At 32.4% G+C, this 27564-nt stretch overlaps 1 protein-coding gene across 2 annotated transcripts in view; it reads right to left on the bottom strand.

Annotated features, from left to right (window-relative positions):
* Window positions 1–27564, bottom strand: part of brun (trafficking protein particle complex subunit brun) — a 152251-nt gene that overhangs the window by 16261 nt on the left and 108426 nt on the right. For both annotated transcript variants that reach the window (XM_085810134.1, XM_035351667.2), the window contains 8 exons: window positions 21994–22120; window positions 17679–17889; window positions 9227–9312; window positions 8991–9128; window positions 8764–8888; window positions 4949–5091; window positions 4109–4370; window positions 3302–3395 (listed from right to left, as the gene is read on the bottom strand). In XM_085810134.1, the coding sequence (XP_085666260.1) occupies window positions 3302–3395; window positions 4109–4370; window positions 4949–5091; window positions 8764–8888; window positions 8991–9128; window positions 9227–9312; window positions 17679–17889; window positions 21994–22120 (1186 nt within the window). The remainder of the gene's footprint in view (window positions 1–3301; window positions 3396–4108; window positions 4371–4948; window positions 5092–8763; window positions 8889–8990; window positions 9129–9226; window positions 9313–17678; window positions 17890–21993; window positions 22121–27564) is intronic.

Here is a 27564-nt window from a genome sequence, read left to right on the forward strand (position 1 = left end):
CTATTTTGAACAGTTGATTAAAAACAAAGTTCTATTAACCACATGTGGGAGCTGAATTCGTAGAGTTTGGTAACAATATTTTTTTCTTGCGTCTGATGCACTTGTGTTTTGCTGAGCTGACAAACAGAAAAATAGTGTCACCGTAAGAAAAGGCAAAAATTGTTCTCTCGTATGCAGAACACTGATCCGTAGTAAAAGTGCAAAGAAAGTTTCAAACAGTTTATAAAGAAATCCACCCCAGGCTATGGTAATAGCCCTATAAAATGGGCACAAAACACTTCTTGAAATGGAAAGTGCACGGAAAAGATCGGATTCACAGAGGTGATCGGCATTCACATTTTGATTCACGTGTGGTCGATGTTCGACAAGCTTTTGTTCGGAGCCCTCATCAGTTGATCGGGCGGCAGGCAGCTTCTGAATTATCTATGCCACGATCAACTATTCATGATGTGCTGCATTGAAAACTGAGGATGCATGCATGCAAAATACTACAACCAAATGATGGGCCGCGGCATGCAGCATTTGCTGTGGAGATGTTATCGCTCTCTTATTGAAAATGCACATGATTTTCTAAAGTAGCTCTTTTTTTTTTTTTTTTTTTTTTATTTTCATATTAAGCTGCATTTCATGTTAGCAACAATGGCAATAAGCACAACTGCAGAATTTGGGGCTCAGAAAACCTCCATTCACTACACGAATTGGAACGGAGCAGCCCAAAAATTAATGTCTCATATGCTCTATCACATGATACAGTCATATGACCATTTTTCTTTGCTGAGGCGTCTTCGATGGCAAACATTTACCTGGACATACTAAATTTTTATGCAATACCCCAAATGCAGCATTTACAACCCACTGTTATCTTCTAACAAGATGAGGCCCCTCCTCACTGGGGCAAGCATGTTCATGCATTTTTAGATACAACTTTCTCTAACCGATGGATAGGACATGGTGGCCCAATCGCATGGCCACCTTCTCGATTTCTTGTTTTGGGACTACATGAAAGACAAAGTCTACTCAGGAACATTAATGATATTGAAGACATTCTTGCCTCCATTACCGTGGCGATTGCTACTGTGACTCCAGAAATGCTACACTGGACATGTCTGGAACTGAACTACCGGCTGGACATTCTCAGGGCTGCTAAGGAAGCACATGTGGAATTGTACTTGATCATTTAATAAAACTTTGTGAGTATTGGTAATTTTACATTTTCTTATGCTTTTAAACTCTTTGTTAAGTAGAGCAAGGTACATTTAATTCGAACACCCTGTATTTCCCACAATCCACAGCCATCAGCAAGTGGCTACACAGATTCATTTTGTGAGGATCTGCCCATTTTAATAAACGTTGTATTGTAGTTATTAGGTTTCTCAGGGTCATTCCTTGGCCATTGGCTGCCCACGTACTTTCCTGAGATTGCTGCCCCCCAAAAAAAAGATACATAAAATTTTATTTTATACTCACCAAGTACTTAATATGGCAAATTGTACAAATTATACGAAAAATACTTGCATATGACATTGAAACAAACAAAATAGTAAGTTTTGAAAAATACTACAAGTTATGAATAATTTGTGTTTATTTTTCATAGTTTCTTATTTTTTAAGAACATACAATCAACAAGTCAAAAATAACAAACTTATTAACATAAATTTGATTTAGAAGTAAACAGTAAGCATATAAAATTTGTAATGTTATTTTAAGATAGTTGGATAATTTAGTACACTCTGTGTCTAAAGGCTCAAGGTTGCTAAGCATTAAAGGAGCTTTCTACCATGTTAAGTAAACAACTGTAACCCAATCATACTTAAGCTCAGTTTATTTTAAACTTGACTTAAGGATGACCATTTGCATTTAAACTGTATTGCTATAAGCTCTTATATTAGAAATTATCACTATTATGAGAGCCATACAAGTTAAATTGATTGATTTAGCAATTAGCCAACAAGTCTGCTAGAAGCAGTCTTATTCATCTCTACCTAGGCAAGAGTTTCAATACTAAAAAGAACTACAAAATATTTTTTCTTGCTTTCTTCAGTGCAAATTCATCTATTATTTTAGTGAAACCTAAATTTTTTTATATATTGCTTGCAATCTGTTCAGGAAAATGCTTAATATCTAATACACGCATACAATTACACAGCTCTCTCTCAGGAGATGTTGCTTCTCCCCAATCACCACTGTATAATTTCAAAGACCTTGGAACTGGACATGCCTTACACATACTTTTCTATCAAGATCTTTGACAAACAAAAAGCATCATCAGGTAGTGTGATTTAGCATCAAGAATGGATAAACATAATGCCACATTTGTAACTTCTTCATCCTGCTTCTATGTAAACCCAATTAATTCTCAGTAAGCTTAGAAAGGAGGATAAAAGTTAACTGTTATTTATCTGTCTTTCAATTCTCATTTTGAAACAAGCCTTCTACAGAAAAGCATGCAGTGGATTATTTTCAAAAGTAATGGATCCTGGCAATCAAGAAAGTTTTTGTCAGCAGGCACATGCAACTGTATTTGAAAATAGATAAACAACGGCAATGCAATGTGTAAAAATACGAGCAGTGATTTAAGTTAGGCCTATGAAAGTATATCAATAACTGCATCTAAAATATATTTTTCCAAACTCTCACATTCCAAACTTTAAATCTACGCCTTTGATAACAAAGTGGATGTTTTTATGATTTTAGAACAGAATTTTTGTTTTATTTTATTTGGCTCCTGTGTTGTGAACTGTCATGTTTTCATTCTCTCAACTACCTGAACTTCTACATTTCCTAAGCTTTCTGTGATAGTGGAGATTTTACTGTATTGTGATGGATATTAAAGTAAGTGGTAATACGCACTTAAAATTCAAGAAACTGCTTTGCAAGAAAGCTTATACAGTTTGTTTACCAGTGTTATTCCTCTTATTAATGATAATAGCAATAAATTTTTAGTATTTTTTTCTATGATACATCAGCAAACACTTACTGTATTATAAAATTGAAAACGCAGCTAAAGTTATATTAAATGCAAAATTTTTCCTTAAATAAACTGTATCAATACATGTATTTCTCTTTTTTTTTTCTAAGAAAAATTTTACTAAGAAAAATAGGATGATGTACATTGTAAGCAATTTTTCTGAATCTTTTTTTTGTTCTCTTTATATATATATATATATATATATATATGCAGAAAACAGACAAATCTGAAAAACTAGACTTTATGTAAATGTTTTTAAATAGTTCTTTTATAATTATATATACAAATTGCGAACATGTATTGAAATATGAAATTTTTTAACAAAGTACTTACCCCACTGAATAGGTGACATTAAAATGAAACTCAACATAACATCTGTCCATGTTATATCTGAAATTGAAGCTCGGCCACAAATTTCTAATGATGAGTAAAAAATGTTAAGGGTGCAAATATACATATAAGTGTCATACTATGTGCACTGCTAGTAAAATGTAGAAAAATTTTATATGCCCCCAAAAAAAAGAAAAAGAAAGGCACCCTTGAGAAAGTAAGTCGGCAAATATGCAGATCAATAAATATGTGAGCAAGTAAGTACAGATGTCTAAAATTGTAGGGTTTAGAGAAAAGATCAAATGCTTTGAAGTTCTACATGTAGAACATTACTCACATATGAAGCAAAATAAATGAATCTTCACATGGGATAATACTCAAAAGAAATCACAAGGAATTCAATGTATTTTTGGAGTCCAACTCATTGAGGTTAGCTAACCAATTATTTGAAAACAATATTTACAATGTAATTACAATTTTTTTTTAAATGAAGAAAACAAAATATTTAAATTTAGATTTTAAATAAAATATTTTTAGATTTAATGAAGATTAATAACAGAAAATGACAACACAACAAAGTTTTAAAATCACACTATTACTTCTAGTTTTCTGCATTTTAACTCAGACAAGTTTTTAAGTCCTATATGATACATTTAGTATACTGAGTTTTCAATTTATGGAATAGCTTCAAGTCTAAATGTTATGCAATTGCTTAAATAACATCCTAGCAAATTGGTCGGTAACTATATTACTTAATATTGCAAGAGACTGAGAACATAATTTTAGAAAAACTAAAAGTTAAAAGGATATTAATGTCCATTGAAGATCAACTAAGTTCACTAAATGATCACGACATGCAGACAATATGCTGGATTTTCTTTGGTTGCCACAGATGTCCAAAAATACATCATAACTTTCTCTAACAGCTGATAATGGACATCTCTCCACAGAAACAGGAATACGGCATATGTCATGAGCTTCTATAAGTATCCTTTTATTAGAAGCATACAGAACTTCCATCTCATGGGTTGTGGAATTAAGTATGTCAAGGACTAGATAACAATGAGTAGGTCTATGGATAAAAAGAAATATTTGTTATATACCTGAATGCACAGATTAAATAATTTTTAAAAACTTTACTAAGACAATGTTAAGAATGTAAAAATTCTGAAATGTTTTAATTAAAAAAAAAACTATATTACGTATAAAATGTAACTACAGAAATTGAAAATATCAAGTTGAAGAAAAGTTGCAATTTTTCAATTCAGCTCTATCATTCCAGAGGAATTAGAGCAATACGAAAATTTTAATGTTAAGCAAGAAATTAAGATTTCTAATCATTCTTCTCAGAAAAGGGCTTACCTATTATTAATGTTTTATTACTATTTATAATGTACTTTGCATTTTTTAAATCTTATTTTCACAATTACAGTGAAAAAAGCACAATAGTAACTTCTGAGCTAAACTGGGAGATCAAAGTAATGGACGTGACTGACTAAGCATTAGTATTTTTACATAGTTATGTTTACAGTTTTATAGTTAGGTTAGATTTGCATTTACATAGTTATGATTCGGTTGCAAGAAAATATCCTTACAACAGTATACATTTAAAATTTACACAAACATTACATTGAGTCCTACAAAACTTACACTTCTGAAGGAAGAACATCCCATTTGGTAATGACAATTGAAGGTAAAACTTCTACAGTAAGTGCAACTGCACACTGTCGACAATAACCTGCAGCCATGCCTGGGCCTCCAGAATACTGTATCTGAAGCACAGCTTCAACTATCTGCAAAAAATTAAACAGAAGAGTTTGTTAATACATTATTTTTGGTTAAACATTTTAAGTTTTAAACATGCCATAAACATACCAACTGATCTTGAAATTACCAGAATGTTGATAAGTCGCCAAATTTAGCACCTCATAATGCAAATCATATTTCAAAAAAGGGAAAAGTGTTTTTGATGCAATAGATTATGAACTCTTCATTTGAAAAAAAAAAAAGAAAGAAAGAAAAAATTTAAATGTTTGTTTTTCAATCAAGGCAGCACCTCTTGCTTAACTCAAGTATCCCCACCATTTATTTATATTTAGTAGCAGTAAGGAATTCAAAAGATATTTGATCATGTAATGCTAAAAAATATTCCTTCAAAATGTTAATGCCCATTACTAATTAGTACACACTACAAATTACACTCAGTACACATTTACTAAAATAGCAGTCTAAAAAAAGGAAGATTCCTGTACAATACTCTGTTGCTTTATAATAAACACTTCAAGGCCACTGCCAGCCCTTCATTTGTGATAACAACTCATGTCATCAAACCTTACACTGTTTATTTCCTTCCCATCATTTGTGACTACAGTTCAGGTTGTTCATTTGCATGCTTGTCATGAACTGAAACAAATTAAATGGAAATGAAGTGGTGAAAAGTATTAAGCTACTTGACCTTTTTCCTTTAGCTGTTGCTCCTATGATTATGAGTCAAATCGGGTCATGGCAGAGGAGGAGGTGGTGGATTTTTCTGTCACAAAATATAAAAAGTTACATGTATGTGCCAGGTGAATATTGTTTTGATAATACTGAATTGCCCAAAGCATTATTTAAGACTTTTTGTATTTTTTATCAGCTGCATAATATCTAGATTTTTCCCAATAGCAGTATGTCTTTCATGGGAATATTGGAGGGCCTCTGAAGGGGAATATTGATTACTTTTGATGGTGCTACAAGGTACAGTTTATATCCTTGACTTTTATATTTTTTAGAACATATCTGAATATTCCAAAACATAGTTTACAAATAACTTCCTTTTCTCATCAGTTTGAGCTAAATATAAACAGAGATTTATAAGTAAGACATTAAGTAAAGTAAAAACGATTCAAAATTAAATGAGAATAGAGGAATAGATAATAGAAACAGCATTCTGTACTTAATGTTTAAGCTCCACACAATTTCTTGATTGTAAGAAATATCAGACATTTCTTCTTGGACAATCTAATGAAAACGCATACTTTACTACACTTCAGATAATGATTCATATTTCGATATAAGTAAAAACAATTCAGTGTGCATCTAAGTAATCATTAAAAATTCATTATTATCATCAAAGACAGAACAAAACTTTAGTTTACAGTAATAGGCATTACCATTCATTTTCTATGTACATCTAACAGTACTGAAAAGAAAAGCATCATTCAATATTCCCAAGCATTTTTATATTTACATAAAAATTGCTTTCACATAATTTAAATTATCTTCCAGCTCAAGAAGAAACAATGCAATTTTGTGGTTCAGGAATTAAAGTACCTTCTTCTAACAATCCATTCTCATTTAACATTCAGCGATTTCTTTCCACTGCATAATCAACATTTTACTACATGCAATGATGAAATGATAATATACAGCATTGTTACAAAATATGATACAGCACAAAACCTAAAATCCAGATGTCCAACACACAACTCTCAACACCAGCAATTTTTTTTTTCTTTTTTTTTTTTTTTATTACAAAGTCTAGAATTGCAAAATATAGTAAAAAATCTGATGAGGGTTAGCACCTGACCTCTTTCCAATTTCATGTTTAGACATGGAACTCGGCAGAATAGCAATGAAGTTTACATAAACTATCACTTCTGTTATCGTTTGTAAATAAAATTTAATTTCTTTATGAACTTTATAGTTCAATGTTAATTATAAAATAGTCAATTTTTATCATTCTGTTCACACATACAATGGGAAATGATAATTATACATGCTCATATATACATCTGTTCTCGTGTTTTGATTCGAAAATACCACATTGATCCTAGTATATCCTCTGCTCACATAATGTTTCGGATTCACGAATCAAGAACTTAACGACCACAAAAATTTTTTAAAGTAGTATATCTTTAGTAAAGTATTTTAAAAGTAATATATCAAAGTGTTAAGTGCCCTTGCACATTTCTTTTTCATTCTTTTCCCAGTTTATGACAACAGTGTTTAGTTTTCTAAATATGATGTAAATAACCAACTTTTCATTTTCATTTTAGCTTTAGGTTGTTGAACACCTTTCTTCACACTTATACCACACAAAATTCAACAGTAAAATAAAAAAATCTTTAAAATCAGCATACATTTAGAATTTCCAATACAGCATTAATTGTTGGTACTTATTTTTTACATTTGTTATATTATTTATATTTGCTATATTACTTCTTATAATACACAGTAATAACAATTAGTGGCAATATTCTATTATTTGAAAAGTTATTCAAGACAAAAGTGAAATTAACACAAAATTGAAGATTGAGGTTAATACATAATGTAACAAGAGTTCATCTTCATAATAGAGCTTATTCTCAATAGAATATGTTGTTCTCAATCATATACCTATTTTAAATACCCATTTTCAGAAGTTTAAGATTATCTCATAAATATATTTTTTCATGAAAGTCTATTCAGAGCTTTAGGTTAAATACTGCTTCTGATTTATCCATCTCAACCAAAATCTAAAGGCCTGTCTACACGTAGCGATGTTCTTGGCCGAATTTCTTCAAAATTTGGCCGAGTTCAGTTAACACAACAAATTGCACTCTTTTTTAAATTTCTAATTTGATCTAACTTATTTGTTGCAGGCTATTATTAAAGCTCTCTAATTAAAATTAAATTTCTGAATTTTGGATAATAAAAAAGAGTTTCCATACTGGAGCTGTAGTAGGATCTGCAGAGCAAAAGCATATTTGGTACTGGCTTTTTATAGTCACCTTGGCCAATATATATATATATATTGGTGCAGTTTTGGCTTATGAAAGTGGAATTTAAACAATAGGCAAAAGAACAACCTTATTTTGTAGATTATAAACACTATAATAAGCAAAATTTCCCAATTAATGGAATTTGTGAAGAAATGGAAGAAATAATAAATGATGATGATATAACATAAGATTTCCACTGCAATGACTATATCCCAAACAACTGACAATAGTAAAATCAGTAGTATGGTTTTAAAGCCAGAAAATGTATAGCTGCCTATAGTGAAGAAAGTGGCAAACTAGTTTTTGTAAATCTAAAGATTTTGACTGGTAGTTTAGAGACAGTTCTTGACCTAACAATTATAGGAACTACTTGTACAATGGAACTTTGTAACTGAACGAGAAATTGTGTCTATCTATAAAATTAAAAAGAAAATAATGCAAAAAATGAAACAGCTTACAAACTTACACTGAAAGAAATGTTTAATAAAACTAATAAAAATTTAACTCTTTTCATAAATTTTGATTCCCTTAAAGTCATATACGCTTCATTATTACAAAAACAACTATTTCATATTTTTTATTTTATAGTTTTTGTATGTCACCTTACTAGACTTAGACTGATGATTTAAATACTGTAGTTATTATAACAAACAAGTTTAAAATTAAAAACTTTGCACTTTAAAAGGGACAGCCTAGTATTTGGATTAAATATTAATTTATTACCTTTGGTGGAAAAGGCTCAGGGCTGCTGACAGTGCGAGGTTTCCGTCTATTAGGTGTTCCATTAAAGGATGAAGTAGAGGAAGATCTGGATCCTTTGGCACTATTATGGTTCACATCACTGGAATCTAAATTTATATAGAAATAGTTTATTTTGCAAATGATAATAATAATCTCAGTATGTACACTCTGAATAATATTGTCAAAATTAAGGTATAAAAGACAGAGACCTGGTTTTAGTTTGATAGGGTTAACAAAATCACCAATAGCATTTATGTAGAGAGTGAAACTTGCAGCATTTCCAACCCCAATAGGCAACTGTGTGTCGAGATTTTCTTTGCTCCAAGTAAAAAATGATGATTCTTTTTCTGGAAGAAAACACTTCACATAAATTATCCATGAAAAAAACTACTTGCAGTTATAAAAATTACAAAGGAAATAAGTTACAAGAAACAACCATACTTGCCTTTGTTTAATTTAGAATGTAAACTTATGTCAACTCTTTCAACAAGATCTTTCCCAATATTTGTCAGAGTGACAGTGCATTCTTGGCTAAAAATACATGAAACAAAAATGGTTGCAGAAGTATACATCAATGTGCAAGTTAATTAAATAAATTAAAATGTGTAAAAGAGCAGAAATAGTAAAAAATGCATTTAAAAAAATTACATTAGTACTTTTAATGAATTATACAATCATCATAACCACTTCTTGCATATGGACAGACTGACAGTTATTTGTGAAGGACCTGCTTGACTAAAAGAAAAACTGCTCTATTAAAATGAAAATCAAATTAATGTGAATCTTAAGCCTTTTAGTTGTTTTCTACTAACATAAAAAATCTGAACCAGTTCATATTGTACAGGTGTGATGCAAATATTAGCGATTTTTAAAAGAAAATTTAAGTGAATTTATAATATATGGTAATACAATTTGCACACAAATGCACAAAACAATGAGGTTATTAAAATTTTTATGAAATTTTTCGTTGCACTTTTACCCACAAAAGGGTGTCTTTTTTTGGAATATTGAATACATCACTTGGCTACTGAACTATGGCTGTCATTAGTTCTTTTATGCAAAGCTGTTTGGTAACAATATTTTTCACGAATTTATAGACATTTATGCAAGACGTAACATCTTTTTATGTTACTTTTATAAACAACTCTCAACATCTGAGAGCACAGAGTGAGAAACTGCCAGTTTTAACAGAAACAACCATCCATACACTTAAACCTTAAATCCTGAAATTTACAGTTATAAGATAAGCTGAAGTCTTGGGCACGCGCAGATCACTAAATGCTACATACAGTTTTAAAATAGTTATCAATTTGCATGTATCAGATATACTAACAATATGCTATTTCTGCTGTCCATATGTGTAAGCTACTCTTTTAGCTGTATGCAATAATTAAAGCTGTCACATTATGCGCTATTTTTGTAATGAATGAAGCGTCACCACCAGATGTAACTGCAATAAAAAAGTACTTATGTATTAACCACTGCCAAGAGCTTTCCTTGCTACTAAGGTAATTTATTAAGGAAATTGGAAATATTTAAATAAGATTCTACTCTCTCCCATTTCAGTAACACCAATTTTTTGAAGAAAATTGTTCTAATTTATGAGTTTTATACTCCATATCCATTTCTTGGCAAAATTTTTGACTGATGTTGATGCCTTGTATCATTTTAAGTAAACTGCACAACTATTATAATATGACTTGACTTTCTTAAAACTAATTTTCTGTTCTCAATTTTACAGTGCCTGTATTTTTCAATATTTAAGATCTACTAAGAAATAAAAAAACAAGTAATACATGATAAAATTTTGCACATGCGTGTTACCTTAATTGTCTCCATTTAATTTGTCCAACAAGAAAATTTCAGTTATATGCAGTACACTGCAGAACATCGGCTGTGTTGTGATAGTCTTTTTTAATGACTGGTTGACTACTTTAATGACAGGTTCAAGCAGTCAAAGTAGCAACAGGAGGGCAGACATTACTGGAAATTACCATAGTACCTTCGTGCCAACTAAAGTTTTGTTAGCAGTTAATGTGTAAGGACTTTAAAAAAGGTACATTCCAGTGATTTAGGCATTTCTGTATTAACTTCATAGGCAACTAAGCATAGCTAATTCATTGAAACACAAACTTTTACAGCATATACTGATTTTTGGATCACTAGCACCTCTTCTCTCTTCTTTAAATAAAATGGATAATCATAATTTCTTCACTACTGTCAAAATGATCCGCCAGTTTTTCTTCAAAAGAGGGGATGAAGACTGGTGACACTTCTGGGTACAGATCTGCATACTTTTTGATGGGCTTAAATATTTGCTAATCAGAAAACATGACTACTAAGCTATATTTATTATCATGCAATACATCTGGAAGTAAATTAGAAAATACCCACAGTAAAGAATGTCAGCACTTTCTTGAATCCTTTTTAATGAAGGTTATTCAAGATACATCCATAACATGTTGTCTTGATGAGATTTAGGGCTACAGAGTGGCAGAAGCCTTTATCTCTAACAACAAAATACCCACAATTAAAAAAAAAAAAAAAAGTTGACATTATCAGAATCTTTCTCAGATGATGAGTGTGTGCTAAACACAGCCAGCATTCTCCTTAGCTATCAGGGTATGTGAAATCTAACAACCATACATCTTTCCGAAACTGAAGTGTTTATTAAGGATGATAAAAAAAAAAAAAAAAAGCCCTGTCACTAATGCCAATTCTAAGTTTATCATTCATGAATAACCAGTCAGCATATAGCAGTTCATCCCCCTTCTAAATAGGCTTTGCAGAGAAAACTACATATACTTGACCAGATATGAATCAAGCAACCACTTTTTCTAATACTTTAAAATCATATTGTTCACGGACACAGCTTCAAAAGAAAATGTATTCACTATACAAATCTAACTGAACCAAAGGAATAAATTTAATACAAAAACCTGATGTTTATTGGATTAATTTTGTGCTTACACAACCCCCAAAGTCTGCATAAAGATTGTGTTCTAAATTTCTGTTTCAGATGTATAATAGAATGCAGAACAACTCAACAACAGTAGTTTTGTAGGGTTTTCTGTCAATTCATCAACCTAGCTTATTATTTAACCTTTACTATCATTTCTATTTTCATCAACTCCCACTCAGATGCAAACTAGCTAATGCACACTGGGTGGAAAAATTAGGAACAACTATAAAAAGATGCTTCATATTAGTTCTACTGAGTGAAATCCAATGAAAGATGGCTGGTAGCTCAAGATCAACTTTATCACATACTCCAATTACCTTCACTATATAGAAATACACAAATTTTTTGGCCCATTCTCTTGGCACAAGTAGAAAAGAGTACTGGAAAGCCCCAATATAGTCCCAGTTCTACTCATTGCATTCACTTCCTGTTTCCTTCCTAAAATATAGCTAAGAAGGTTGCCTAAATTTAACTTAATTAATTTAATTTAATTTAATTTAAGAAATTAAAATAAATAACTACTAGGTTGTTAAAACTATATAGTCAGTTATGAGAACCATTAAATCATTACACTAAAACTGAAAATGGCAAAGTGTTTGAAAACCTTGCAAATAAAGCTTCATTATTCAGACAAAAACTGGCATAACTACATTTTGTAGTTTTTAAATAATAGATCTTTACCCTCTGTAATTTTGTTGCAGCCACTTTGTTCCCATTTATTATCTTTAGTAATGTTTTACAAGATTCTATCTAAGGGCAGACAAAAAGTTTAACATTGTAATTTCCTTTGCATACATGCTTGTGAGCCTTTACTGCCTTTTTGCATGCATCATTAATTCTTTATGTCAATTTAGACTTATCATTACAGACGGCCTCACTAAGCCTCCAACAGTCGACAAGATTGACCACAAAATCTTATAAAAACAAGGCGTTTTCTTGATTACAATTCCAGAATGCCCACACCACTTTGTAAGAGTTCTGTATTGAATGGTCTGCAAAAATTTTAAGATGGACATACACTGCACAAAAAATAAGGGGGCACAGTTCAATATCTCTCGTTCTACTGAGCCAATTGAAGAAATTCAACTTGTGTTTTTCATATATCGAAAGCACGACTCAGAATATGAATTAGATTTATATACAGCATTGTTCTGATATAGGTATTTTGACACAAAATCGGACATTTTCTGACATGCCCTTTTTCCTATATTTCGATTCTATGACTCATATTATGACAAACTGCCAAGTTTTGTAAAAATCGCACCTGTAGTTTAAAAAATTAGCTCCCAAAATTTTAGTTCCTTAATGTTAATTACATTTCATATATATTTATTAACATCTTGTTTGTCATTAAACTTACTTGATTCCTTCTTCCAGAATTCAAAATTTAGGCTTAATCTGAATATAATTTACACATTTTTTACGATCTATTTTTAAAATATTTTTTTTAATTTTTCGAAATTTTTGTTATTACAACCTATGAAATTCTTAACACCATCTTAACCCTTTTGTGACGCCGCACTTTTGTTTAAGATGCTCGTGTGTGACGGAAGTGAATCGAAGGCAGTCACCGTACAGGACGGGGGTTTTGCATCACTAAGGCTAATTTTATATATATAAAAAAATTTCACTTCTAGTATCGTAATTTTTGGTATCATTTTAGATTATTACCTTACCTCTTATATATGTTAAAATTAGCATTTAATAACCTTTTTTGCTTTATTTTACATGAAAATATATTTAAAAATTGCTTATCTTGTAAAATAATTAACGGTAGCGCTATTCAAATTATTCCAAAGTTTTAATTGATAAAATCCACCAATAAAGTTTAAAATCAATAAAACAACACAATAAAGACTATTTACAGTAAGAAGTAATAAAATTTAAAATGAAGACTGTGGTAAATCTTGAAGCACAGAGAAATATCACTTTCTAACGCTTAGAAAAAGTATCATTTTCTAACTCTTTAGAAAATGGATCATCACTCTCATCTATGTTAGTAAATGGTTCATTAACCATACGAATGTATTCTTCCTCTGATAATTAGTGCCTTGACGCCATAATATAGTGGAGGTGAGGCTTTCTGAAATAAAAAGAGAAGGACACCAAATATATCTGAAGGCAATGCAAAACATAACACAGTTCCACCATAGTAACTCTAAAAGACCGTACATAGTATAGGGAAAAAGTAGAATAAAATAAAGAATGGAATATAAACCACACACACGAACGTTCACATCAGCATGTGGCGATTTAAAGAGCCAACTCTGCTTACGTTTTCTCCCTCCCCCACCCTCATGGCAATTTATGAGTAAAATACCAAAGTCAGGTAGAATATATCAAACTCAAGGTCAGGAACCTTAAACTGTGTTCGTTTCAAAAGTAATGTGTATAGGATGCCATCTAGTGGTCTTCAGAAAAACGTTCCAGCTTAAAATGCATATATGCATCGCCCGTCCTCTGAACGCAATCTCTAGTGATGTGTGGATGGGACACCTGGCTTAAGAGATGTTCTTAAAGAATGTGTATATGGGACGCCCATCCAGAAAGGGTAAGTAGATATATTTGTAGGCATACCTGCAAAAAGTTAGCTTTTTATTCAGAATTTCCTAAAGATATACATGAAATTACATTTTCACGCATACTGAAATTTGGCACATTTATTATAAGCAATAATAACAAAAATGTTGTTTACGCAGTTTATGAAAGAATGAACGGTGAACCTTTTTTCTGCTCATGCATCATGCTCATCATTAATTTACAGCTGTTTAATTTATCTTCAGCCAGCAAAGTGTATCTCTGAGATACTTTTCTATACTTAATAGAAGAAAACAAACATGCTAATTGAAGGATTAATTCATCTTACTGTTTTATATCATACAAAATTGTAATAATGTTAGCGCAGGAATATATTAAAGTATCATATAACAGTAACATAAAAAACATTTCACCGTGGAACACACACACACACAAAATGACACACAATTCAGCAACTATAATACATTTCAATCAGGTACAACAGAGAAATCAGCAAATTTTTAACAGTATATTCAATCTCTGACATTACTACCTAAGTGATAATGGTAACTTATAATAAAATACATTTTTTTTAAAGAAACATTATACACAACACAAATTTTTGCATTTTCAAAGAATTTGAAAGACAGTACTAATGTACACAACCATATTTAATATTTACAGAAAATAAGTAACTTTATTCATATGAACGTATGCTATTGTGTCATGCTTATAAATGACCTTAAATGCAACTAATAGTTAATTGCTTATAAAATGAGAAACAAGTTATCAAATTTTAACAATAGAGCATGCATGTTAAAACACTGATATAACTACAACATTTCAAGCCAATTAACGCATTATGCTTAAATACATTTAATATTACAATTTGAAAAAAAACACATTTACATCCTACAAAAGTCATGCTTAGTTTATATAACGTATCCATTAATTCACAGACTAATTTTGCAGTGCTTCTTAGCATTTTCTTTAACTGTAGCAATAACTCTACAAATATGTTACCTAGGATGTCCTTGCTCAGAATTGGGCTTTCATAGAACATTGAATGGGAGGAGAGCGAAATATCGAAAAATTACTTTTGTAGCTAAAAAAAAGAAATCTCTTTACAGGAGAAAAGGGTCCATTTGGTTCAGTTTATTTAATTACAGCAATGCACTCGAGGGATATCTGGCTAAGAGAAGTATGTCTTTGTAAAGGACTTTCTAGGGAAAACTGGTTTGTATTTGTAAAACAAGGAAAACTATGGTTGGTTTGGTTTGGTTTATTGAGATTACGACAATGCACACTAGGACTATTGCTAAGGTGAGGACTTTCTAAGGGAAACTGGCTTGTATACACGTTACACATGGGGAAAACCACGAAAACACCCATGCATCCAGCCCGTTCGCGGGATTTGAACCTTGGACCAAACTACCAGTGTTCAGCAACTTTTCCGCTTGGCCGCTGGTGGGCGGGAAAACTATGGGACCACTTACCATTACTTAACTGCATGCAGGCAGTAATCTTACGTGTTCATGTTAAAATTAATATTGCAATCTCATTTGAAAAAAGCAACATACTTGACAATGATTCTTCAAGCTTAAAAAAAAAAAAAAAAAAAAAAAAAAAAAAACTTAACATGAAAAACGAGAATGACCACCAAGCAATCACCAATCACCCCTGCCATAAGTCAGTGTGAGATAGTAATTGCATCGAGTCGCATTCTTTTTAAATTTAATTTTATTTTAAGTAACTGTAAGCTTCTACATGTTTTATATAGGATATGAGATTTTGAAAGCTTGTGTGATTCCATGGCATGTAACGGAAAAGAAATCGATACTACTGAAAAATCATCATAGATCTTTGGAAAAGGGGGGTCTTAGAGCAATTGCTGAAATTGTTAATAGGAGACATTCATCGATTCAAAAAGTGATCATACAAAACTTTCAACGTCCAAGCCAAGATCTAGCTGCCTATTTGCACTTTTGCCTCAAGAATCCTGCTTTGCAATACACTTTATAAAAATAAATCCAAGACTATCAGCTTCACAAATAGCTAAAAGTATTGCTGAGAGATTCCAAAAAAATGCGAATTTAACCACAATTCGAAGAGAACTGAAAACGCATGAATGTTGAGTTGCACAGAAGAAACCATCTCTTGAGTGAACAGAGCTAAGAAAATGGTCTTTACCAAAGAACACCTTAATAAGACATAAATTTTGGAAAACGATAATATATTCAGATGAAAGCAAATTTTGTATTTTCAGCATCAAGGGATAAAAATATGTCTAGGGGAATCCATCTACAGAGCTAAAGAAAGAGGATATTTTCCGACAGTCAAGCATGGATAAGGAGGCAGGGGTGTATGGGACGCAGTGAGGTTGATAATCTGGAGTTTATTAATTCAAAAATGAACAAAATTGATTAACTAGACATAATGAAGAGAAAACTTGAGTGTAAGTGGAGAAGCTAGGAGTGAGTGATGTTTTTTACTTTCAGTAGGACAACAACCAAGCAAACGGCATACATTGCGGGGTTATGGCTGTTCTACAATGTGCCTAACTAACTCGGAACACCATCCCAGTTCCAAGACCTAAACCCATTATAGCATCTGTGGGATTCACTTGAGCAGAGAATCAGGCAGCATGTAATAACATCCAAAGAAATTCCAAATTATGTCATGGTAGAAAAATGGAACAAAATAACCATAGAAGAGACATTTAAGCTAGATGAATCCAGGCCATATAGGTCAAAAGAGATTGTAAAAACAAGGAGATACCCTACAAGGCATAGACCTTTAGATACAATGCATTATGGCAAAGGCCTTTTTTCCAGTGTAAGTGGACTTTTGAGACACATGATTTGTGTCGTTTTTAAGTGATGAATACTTGTATTATTTTACATAATGATCAAGTAACTTTTATTCGTACTATTTGAATTCAAGACATTAGAGGAATCAATAAAAGTTGTATTGATTAAGAAAGACTCCATTTCTTTAGTGATTGTTGTATGAACATGGAAGTTGATCATCTATATGCAGACTTTCGTAAGTGTATGTAGCCAGCCCGTTCCCCAAGATTCCAACCCCAGACCGTACTACCAATGTTCAGCAATTTTGCCATAGGCTCCTGGTGGGCAACAAGGGGAAAAGGGAGAAGGATGTTAAAGTTAGCAATGTTAATAATGCATACAAGCACAAAAGTTCTGATTTGGCAAAACACAACTCAATACCTGCATTGCTTTCAATATTCAGAAATAAATTTGGCAAATTTTAGCAATTAAAAACTATTGCATAACGGATTCACTTTTTAAAAACTGTTTATCAGTATAAATCTAATTGTTTCTGTTCTCTTACACATTTTCTTGGAAGCAATTCATTCTCCATTGCTAAATAATTATCCAATTAAAAATATCAATACCTTTCTCCAGCATACATTGTGACTGCAGAGCTCACAACTACGTAACTTGTATCACCAAGAGAGGAAAACATGGAAGCTTTAGGAAGAGAAGTTGTAACTTGTATCTGCGGTAACCGAGGTATAACATCAATAGAAAAGTACTGTTTTCTTAGAGATGGAATGTCTCTCAAACGGCAATTGCTTTTCACTCCCAAGACATGAGTTGCATAACCTAATAAATATATGATGATATGTGACATTTTGATATAATATAGTACTTTCTATCATTAACTAAATACACAAATAGATGCAAATTTCATCTGCAATGCATTTCATTAATTACAGTACAGCTCAGCAAACAAAACATGCATGGTTAATAATTATGTTCATAAATTCTGTATGTTACACATAAACATCTACGTGTAAATAAAGATATAAACAAAGTTCTATTTGCATAATGGTGTTGGGTAGACCTGCCACAGTTTACTTAGAATGTTAGTACTACACAAGTCAATTAAAAGGTCAGTTACAAAATGTATTTTTCCATTTGAGAGAACATAAAGGCATGGGTGATGACAAAAATTGAATTCAAAGTTTTCAGCAAAATATAAGAAATGTGGAACTGTTTGATGCTGAAACAAATAGTCAGATCAAAAATCCAACAAACAAAATATATTTAATCAAAACTGTAATTTTATGATGGAAAATGTAATACTCAATTAGCAAGCTTAAGTTTGTGAGTAATTTTCCTGGATGTAATAAAACATTAAAATTTTGATAACCTACATTAATTATCTATAAGTCTTCAAATGTGTTTAACTTTGGATGATAGTACACAAAAGCTTTAAGAGTTAACCCCATTTACATGCACATGCTGTTGAGTTAAAACAATTTAAAAAAAAAAAAAAAAAAACTAAGCTACAATAATGTAATCTATGTAGTTCTTTTTCAATGTTCTTATCCATATGCACCAGTAAAAGGTTTTCATTCCTTACAAAATCATCATCAAATTATTAGTCTTTCTTGTCTCAGGAATTGGCACTAGTTTTCAAAATGGGTTCATATACTTTTACATGAGGCATGGCAAAACTCATATAGGTCTATCTAGCAAAGACCATTTTAAAAAGTTTGCCAATTAGTTATTAAGTTTTATTCCTTCAATTCTATATCGCAATCTTTTTTTTTAACTAATTTTTCTCCTTAAGTTTGAAAGAGTCACACATGAACAAACAGCAAGATATCTATTATTTTGAAGATAACACAAGCACAATACTCATGCTACATGTACAGCACATGTTTAACTTTCAGGATGTTGTGCAGTTTTTGCCTCATAGCAAATTTTAAATCATGAAATATACCAACAACTTAGAATTGCAAAAAATTATAATATTTGGTACTTATGTACTATGACGACTACTTAGATATCTCCCCAAAACTGGCAACCCCCATAGGCTATGCAGGTTAACCCTAACATAGGTTATAGAGAGCACTAAAATAAAGAGTATTATCCCGCATTAGCTACTACCACACACTTATACAGATTATTACGTTTAGGTCAAGCCCGTGAAACTTCTTGTGATTATAGTTTTCCCAATGGATATCAACATTTTCCAACTTCCTTCAAATGAAGAAGCGGCAAAAGAATTTTTCAGAGAGGCTGGAATTTTACCCAAAGAATGTGTTTGTAAAAATGGCCAAGATATGAATACGCCAAGATTCAGGATTTTATTGGAGGTGCATTGTCAACAAAAGTTTGGTGTCTGAACTAGTACGAGGCTTGAAAACAGTCATATTCAATTTTTAAAAGCCTTAATATTTATTTACTTTGGGGCATATGAAAAGTCGTCCATTAAATGGTGCAAACATCAGTTGGATTTATCCGATAAGACTGTTATTGATTAGAATAATTATATGCGTGAAGTGTGTGTGAACTAGTTGGAGGATAATCAAAATATTTAAATTGGAGAGCCTGGAATGATTGTCGAAATTCATGAAAGCCATTTTACATGTCGAAAGAATAATCAAGGTCATATCTTGGCACAACAGTGGGTCTTTGGTGGAATTTGCTGGGACACAGAAGAAACATTTCTAGTCAGAGTTCCAGACAGGAAGGCAACAACATTAATGCATGAAATCCAAAATAATATTGCTGAAGGCTAAACAATAATTTCAGATTTGTGGCCTGGATATCAAAGAGTCATATCTGTTTGATTAACATTTTAAAATGAATCATTGATACAATTTTGTTGACCCATCTACGCACACTCATACTCAACACGTTGAAAGGATGTGGAGTTCCACAAAATGGAGGAACAAGCCACAATGTAGAACAAGCCACCATCATTTGGATACCTATTTAGCTGAATTTATTTGACGAAAAAACAGGAAACACCTTTCAATGCTTTTTTGAAAGCTATTTCCAGCTACTTTCCTCACCATTAACTTCAACGTTTTCTTTAACTAGTTTTAAGTAAGTTAATTTTTTTAATCCGTATTTAGTATATAGTTTATATATGTGTTTATTTATAATATGTATATATATACACTGGTGTGCAAAAATTAAGGACGAAGTCGAAAAATTAGCACATTAGCTGAACGAAGAGGCAGAGCAGACAGAAAGACCAATCAGGAGATTAAGTAAGGTGATGTACGGTAGCACATGCGCAGATATGCAGGTAGACGTAATGGGGGAGTGTCTGAGTAGTATAAAGCATGTTGTCGGTGTAAGATCAGTATTTCTGGCAAAGAGATTGCACGCCGTATAGCAGTTAAAATCACATCGAGTTGTTGCCTAAGCGAGAAATGGCGAATAATCAATCTGTTAGACGACATCTGGATGCTTTTACCCGAGGTCGAATCATTGGGAAGTTGGAAGAAGGTCGCAGTGTGACAAGTACAGGTGCAGAGTTCGGTATTGCTCACAGCATCGTTTCACGACTTTGGAGACAATTTCAAACTACAAGAACAGCTATCCGGGGGGTTAGTAGTGGTCGTCCACGAGGAACCACACCCGCAGATGACCGGTATATTGCCTTACAGGCCAGAAGAAACAGGAGGCAGACAGCGGGAGAAATCTCTAGACACACGACACAGGCGACTGGACGACCGATATCACGTTTTACAGTGGCCAGAAGACTGCATGGTGGTGGTCTCTTTGCACGATGCCCTGTACGGTGTGTACCTCTAATGTCTGCCCATCGGAGAAGGCGTTCTCTGTGGTGCCGGGAACACCGGAATTGGAGAGACAATGAATGAGGATGAGTACTCTATACAGATGAGAGCAGATTCAGTCTGAGTAGCGATTCTCATCGCATACTCATCTGGAGAGAAGCCGCAATCATCCCTCGAACATCATTGAAAGGGACAGGTATGGAGGTGGCGGTGTTTTCGTTTGGGGAGGCATAATGCTTGGTAGTCGTACAGACCTTCACATCTTCGATGCAGGTTCAGTCAACGGGACCCGTTATTGTAATGAGATTCTTCTTCCATATGTGCGTCTTTTTAGAGCCACTATGGGTCCGCAGTTCCTTTTCATGGACGACAATGCACCATGTCATCGCACAGTAGCTGCCGAACAGCTCTTAGAGAGTGAGGATATTGAACGTATGGATTGGCCGGCACGATCTCCGGATCTCAATCCCATCGAGCATGTATGGGATTTTATAGGCAGACGCTTGGCAGCTCGTACCTTATCACCAGTAACGATTCCGGAGCTTCGATTGGCTCTGCAAGACGAATGGGCAGCAGTACCTCAACAACTCATTGACACCCTCATTCTCAGCATGGGCAGACGCTGTGAAACCTGCCTAGCAGTCAGGGGAGATCATATCCCCTATTAAAGACCGGATGTTTCTCGCTGGACACCCATCACAGGGATGTTTCGGCCTTCAGTCGAATTGCGCTCCATGCTACTTTTTCAATAAAGCTTCTTTTTAACCCTCTGATTTCTCTTTTAGTAAGTGTTGCTTACATTACTCATGTCCTTACGTATTGGTGATCTTACGGTATTAAATGTGTTGATTTGGAAAGCTTTTGTACAAAGTTATATTGAAAAAACCGTCTCGTCTTTAATTTTTGCACACCAGTGTATATATATATATATATTTGGGAATTTTTAAGTTTGTAAGTTTCTGTTCTCTTTTAATTAGGGCTTTTATTTTTAAAAGAATTTATAAATATAAACCAAATAACGGCAATGAAGATTTTTATCGGCAAATGTTACTAAGGTAATCGTCATAGTACGTAAGTAACGAATATTTTATCATGGAGAAGTATTTTTCAGAAAAAGGCTACTGAAAACTAATAATTTGATAATAAAAGTAACAAAAATTTTTACCTAAAATTTGGAGTTCACCAGCACTTAAAGGTGTACCTAACAAATTAACAGGATAAGGGCCAGATTCTGCAGGCAAAGATAGACAAGCTGGAAAGCTTTCAAAAGGAATATTATCTGCCTGAAGACCCTATATTAATTAAAAAAACTCCTATTAATGATAAAGGGAAAAATTTTTCCATGGTTCATAAAAAATTCAACATGAAAATTAATATGAGAAAAAAATACATGTTAAAAACTAATTAAAAACCTCCAAGAATTTTAGATAATAATACAATAGAAATCCAGAAATCTGCAAAGCTTAAGACCAGAGGTTGTGTGGATTATAGGATTTTGCGGATTTCATGGCAGAAAAGATAAATCATAATATTCAGACTTACAGAGCAAAACAAATAAGGTACATTAGATACATTAAATTAAATTATTATATACATTATTGCAATAACTTATCATATGCATTAAATTATTATTACTTATATGAATTGATTATGTTATTCATTGTATTATATATATGTTACTGTGAAAGACCGAAATTGTAGAATGTCGACTTTCACCGGAGAATATCAACATTCACCAAATACGCCGGTGAAAGACCGAATATTTCACTACATTCTTGTATATTTGGAAACTCACCGGTGTCTGTCGACAATCACAGATATGCTCTGGTGAAAGTCGAAAAGAGAGGTCATAAAGTGCCATAATAGTTTAAGTTGTTGCAATAAATAAGATTTGAATCACATAATTTAGTAAGTTTTTTATTACTGTTATTTTATTTTCTCATTTAGAACGTACTGTATAGTTAAGTAAGTTTTTAACTTCTATTATTTTCCTTTCTCATTTTGAATGTATTGTGTGTCTTAGGATCTCATGTTCTTAAGTTCTTATTTCAAGTCTCAAGTTTGTTTATTCATGACTGAATTACGGAGAAGAAAATATAATATTGTTATATGTTCAACATTCACCATTAGTACATGGTGAATGTTGACATTGACCGGTGTAAGTCAGAAATAAGAGTATTTGGAAAATATTTCAGACATACACCAAGAAACTATGTGAATGTTGACATTCACCGGTGAAAGTCGACATTCTCCAGATTTCGGTGTTTCACCGTAACATATACACAGAATCGAGGTTTGCCGATTTTGCCTCATGCAAAGATTTCCAGTTTCGGATTCCTGTGTTAGAATCACTGTTGCTGTAAAATTTCAACAGCTTTTCTTTATTTTTCTGTATATCATACACAATCGTATCGTAATTCCATACGATTCTGCTATAAACCGAGGACTAGCACCTGTCTCCATCTTTTGCACTTCTTGCATTACCGTCAATGCAACGTGTTTACAACGTTTTTCAACGTTGCAAGCAGTAAAATCATGAGTGTGTTTCTTATCTAATTGCATTAAAAGGGGCTGAAATTTAAAATATTCTTAATTTATCCACAAAATATCCGGATAAAAAAAGGCAGCCCTAAATAATCTCGTGAATTAACAAAGCTCAGAAAATACAACAAAATCATGAACTTGAAAGAAGAGTTGAGTGAATCGTCTGCCTTTTTTCCCTCGATGCAGATTAGAGGGGGGGAAACTTTGATCATGATGTCAATAATTTGGTATTTCGGTTATGACTCGTTATTATTCAGTAATTATGACGGCATAATTTGGTAAGTATTTCTTCCTCGATATTTTATACTCAATGTTGCGGTTTCCAGAACCTTTGAACTGAATGTTTATATTTTGAGAGGCAACAGGAGTTTAGGTCGGCAGATTTTCGGTATTTGATTGTATAAACAAGTGAATTCCTCTTTTGTTCATGAGAAAGCTTTTAAATGTTTTCCTTAGATATATATATATATATAAAAAAAAGATTTAATATTGTTAATGAGAAAACTATTAAATGTTTTCCCTTACATATAAAAAGAAATGAAACCTTATGTTTACATTTATATTCAAAAAATTTTTAATAGTATAAATTGCTTATATTTTTAAAACATTCAAATCAATAAATGTGAAAAAAAATCTTAAAGAACGTGATGTAAATGATGCATTTGATTAGCAGTTACTTGAAGATATCAAAAGAGTAACAGCAATAAAACGGAATACTCCTTTCTCAAATCAATTTGCATGCTATGTTTTCTTAGGCCATGTCAAAATTAATGAAGTTCCCTACAGCTGGAAAATTATATCAAATATAAATATTGCTTAACATATTGCTCATTAAACAACTCTGATGAATCTACATCTAAATTTATTAATATCATAACATTTCTCATTGTCAGCCTTTTAAAAACTGAAATTATCACAAAAATATGAATTTTTTAAAAATTTTAATTAGTGTGTTAGCAAGTTAATTTTTAATGTTTTATTTAATTATACATTCTCAAAAATGGGTATACATTTTTGAGAATGTATAATTAAACAAAACATAAATTAACTCACTAACACAATTAAAAAAATGTTTTTAAAAATCAACTGCCATTAAAATCTAATTAACAAAGGAACATACATACACACACTGGCCAATGATTCAGAAAGCAAAGATCAATATTTTATTGGACTACCTATTGCATGGATAACAACTCAGATTCATTTGGGCACCGAGTCTACATGCTTCTGGAGTGCATTCAGAGAATATCATGCATTGGCTGTGCAACTTTTTAGATCTTGTAAATTAAATGGAAAAGGAGAATGCTGTCAGATGTGTCTTTCCACCATATCCCACACATTTCTATGGCGTTAAGATCCGAGCTATGCGGTGGCCAGAGAAGCTGTTGGAAGTCAGACTGATGTTCAGTGAAGCAATTTTGAACAATTTTGAACTTTGAGGTAGGCTTACCATATTTTTCAGGGTTGGAACCACTAACTGAGGACATATAACCCAGAAGATATATTTGAAATCATTTAAAAGTCTTAACAGTTTACTGAAACATTAAATTTTATTTATTCAGTCGTATTTTTCACTAGACGTGGACTTTTTCCAGAAATGGTTGGTTTGTTTTAATTACATCATAAAAGTCACAACAAGGACATTCTGAATTAATTTTAACATTTAGCAGATGTTTAACAGTACATACTGAAAGCCTACCCCTTTCTGCAGGCCAGATGTTCCCCATAATTGAAAAAACTCTCTCAACTGAAGCAGATGTCCCAGGCAAAGACATTGCAAACTCAGCCATTTAAAAAATATTGCAACTTGAAATATAAATCTTTGGAAACATTTTAAAAATTGCTTTCCACTTCTCTTCAATAGTATCTGATACTTTTTCAGAATCTGATCTGCAACCTACCCTTTGGTTTTGAATTATATGGTTCAACAACATTCATCAAATAAGACTTCAATATTTATGGAATCTTTTATAATTTCATCAACAACCTGTGCACTCTCTTCTAAATCAGACCAGGCAAGTTCAGTTCGGAAATTTATCCATTGAAGTTTATTAATTTTATCAAAACTGGTTCTCCACAACTCTTAAGTATTGAATACTAGAATTATAAAAATTGCCTATGCTTGAGAATTTTTGTTCTTGAACATCATTCTTTTCTTTTAAAATGTGTAGCAATTCTTTGGCAGAAGATGGTATAAATTTGTGGGATTTTTCTTTCCTGGAGTTGATAAATTAATTCAAAATATGTCTGAAATACTGTCATAGATTTAGCTTCCAGTTTCAGAACTATATTATTAAATAACTGTAGAGTACCAAATAAAAATTTCAAATACAGTTCATTTTCTAGTTTTTTTTAAATCTAATAGTTTTGGGCATTTGTCACAAGATAGGAAGTATGATTTTAGGCCATCAAAAATTGAAAGAATTCTAGCTATTGCAGGTAACAAACTAAGAAACCTTGTACTGCTATGCGATAATACTTTTTTTGTAATCTGTTTCTACAAATTCACAGAACTCTTAAGTATTGTTACTCTTAACTGTATATATGAGAAAATATTTATAAATTTTTATAACAATAACTTCTATCATGATCATCATCAGGGGTAGAGAATTACATGCTGTTTGTGCTGAATTATCTACAATGTGGGCTGAACAACCAATTCCTAAAATAAGTTTATCTAAATCATTTTGAACATTTCTAAACACATTTTCATTTCCCTTTCTCTTCACACCACCAAAATTACTGTTAGTGTTAACGGCATTATAACAAACCACCTTTTCTTCAAGTTTATATTTTTTCAAGCACTGCAAAAGATACTGAATCAAAATTTGAGCAGTTTCACCTGACACTTCATCAAAATTTAAAAGCTTAACTTGAATACCCTCCTGCAGGTTGAAATATCTTACAACAATTGGAACAAATTTTACTTCACTTCTGTTTGAGCTATCCATTGTTACTGTTACATAACTAACATTTTCCAAAGAACACAATACATTATCAAATATAAATGGCGTAATAACTTTGACAATAATTGCCTCTGTTTTTGTTCTAGCAGATGAAAATTTTGGGTCATATAACTTTTTATTCAGTTTAGATGTCCAGTCTGAGATTTTGAAACCGAGTTCGTGTCTAGTAGTGTGGTACGGAAATGAAGCTTCTTTAGCAGCATACTCAAAAATCTCTTATGTTTGCTAAAGTAGTAGCATTAACTGAATTCCTCCTATGTTTAGCTGTTTTCACATGGTCTTCAATATCGCCCTTTCTTATATGTCCCACAGAAAATTTTCCAGTACATAGTGTGCAATAAACACGTTCATTATTAATTGTCATTACATAATTGGAAAAATTTATATTCCTGTTGGAGGTAAACATTAAAAACACATTTTCTTTTGCCCATTGTTATGATGAGACAAAACAAGAATCACACACGAAAATAACATATAGGTTTAAAATTAAAAAAAAACTCACCACACATAAACTTCTCAAACCCCGGACATTACCCCAAACAACAGTAAAAAACCAGGACTGCCCAGGATAAAACAGGACGCATGGTAAACCTACTTCTGGCACAACATATAGTTGCATTATCATCCATGAAGTATCCGTTGCTATCAGGGTAAAAATGCAAAACTGCAGGTGGCACTTGATCTGCCAGTATATCTAGGTATCTCATGGCTCTTTGTTTACTATCAAACGAGCACCAGGGCACCACTTCCATGCCAGCAGAACGTGCCCCACATCATGATACTCCCCACAAGACTCTTGTACAGTGCGAGTAAGGCAAGATGGATTCATGGCTTCATGGGGTTCTCGCTAAATTCAACGTCTTCCATCAGTGCAAAATATTATGTAGTGTGATTCAGCCGATCATGCTACCCATTTCCAATGGTCATATGTCCACTGTCTTCTTTCCCGACACCACTGCAAATTCTTGCATTTCGAGCAGAAATCCGACTATGCATTCCTATCCTCTACAATTCTATCTGCACAGTTTGAGCAGAAATCTGTTAGGTAGAGCTTTAGTTGGCGATCTGTGTCAACTTTTGAAAACTTTTGTTATGGCTGCTTTTGAGAACCCAGTGAGATTTGCTGTCTTCAAAATCGAGGCCCCAGCTAAACGGGCACCAACAATAAGCCCTTTTTTAAATAGTGAAAGATCTATCATTTCTCCCATTTTACTTCATTCATTGTG

The sequence above is a fragment of the Stegodyphus dumicola genome, chromosome X2 (genome assembly GCF_044657685.1).
Source record: "Stegodyphus dumicola isolate Sdum_Otavi_A_Nest chromosome X2, ASM4465768v1".
In the NCBI taxonomy this organism is placed as follows: domain Eukaryota; kingdom Metazoa; phylum Arthropoda; class Arachnida; order Araneae; family Eresidae; genus Stegodyphus; species Stegodyphus dumicola.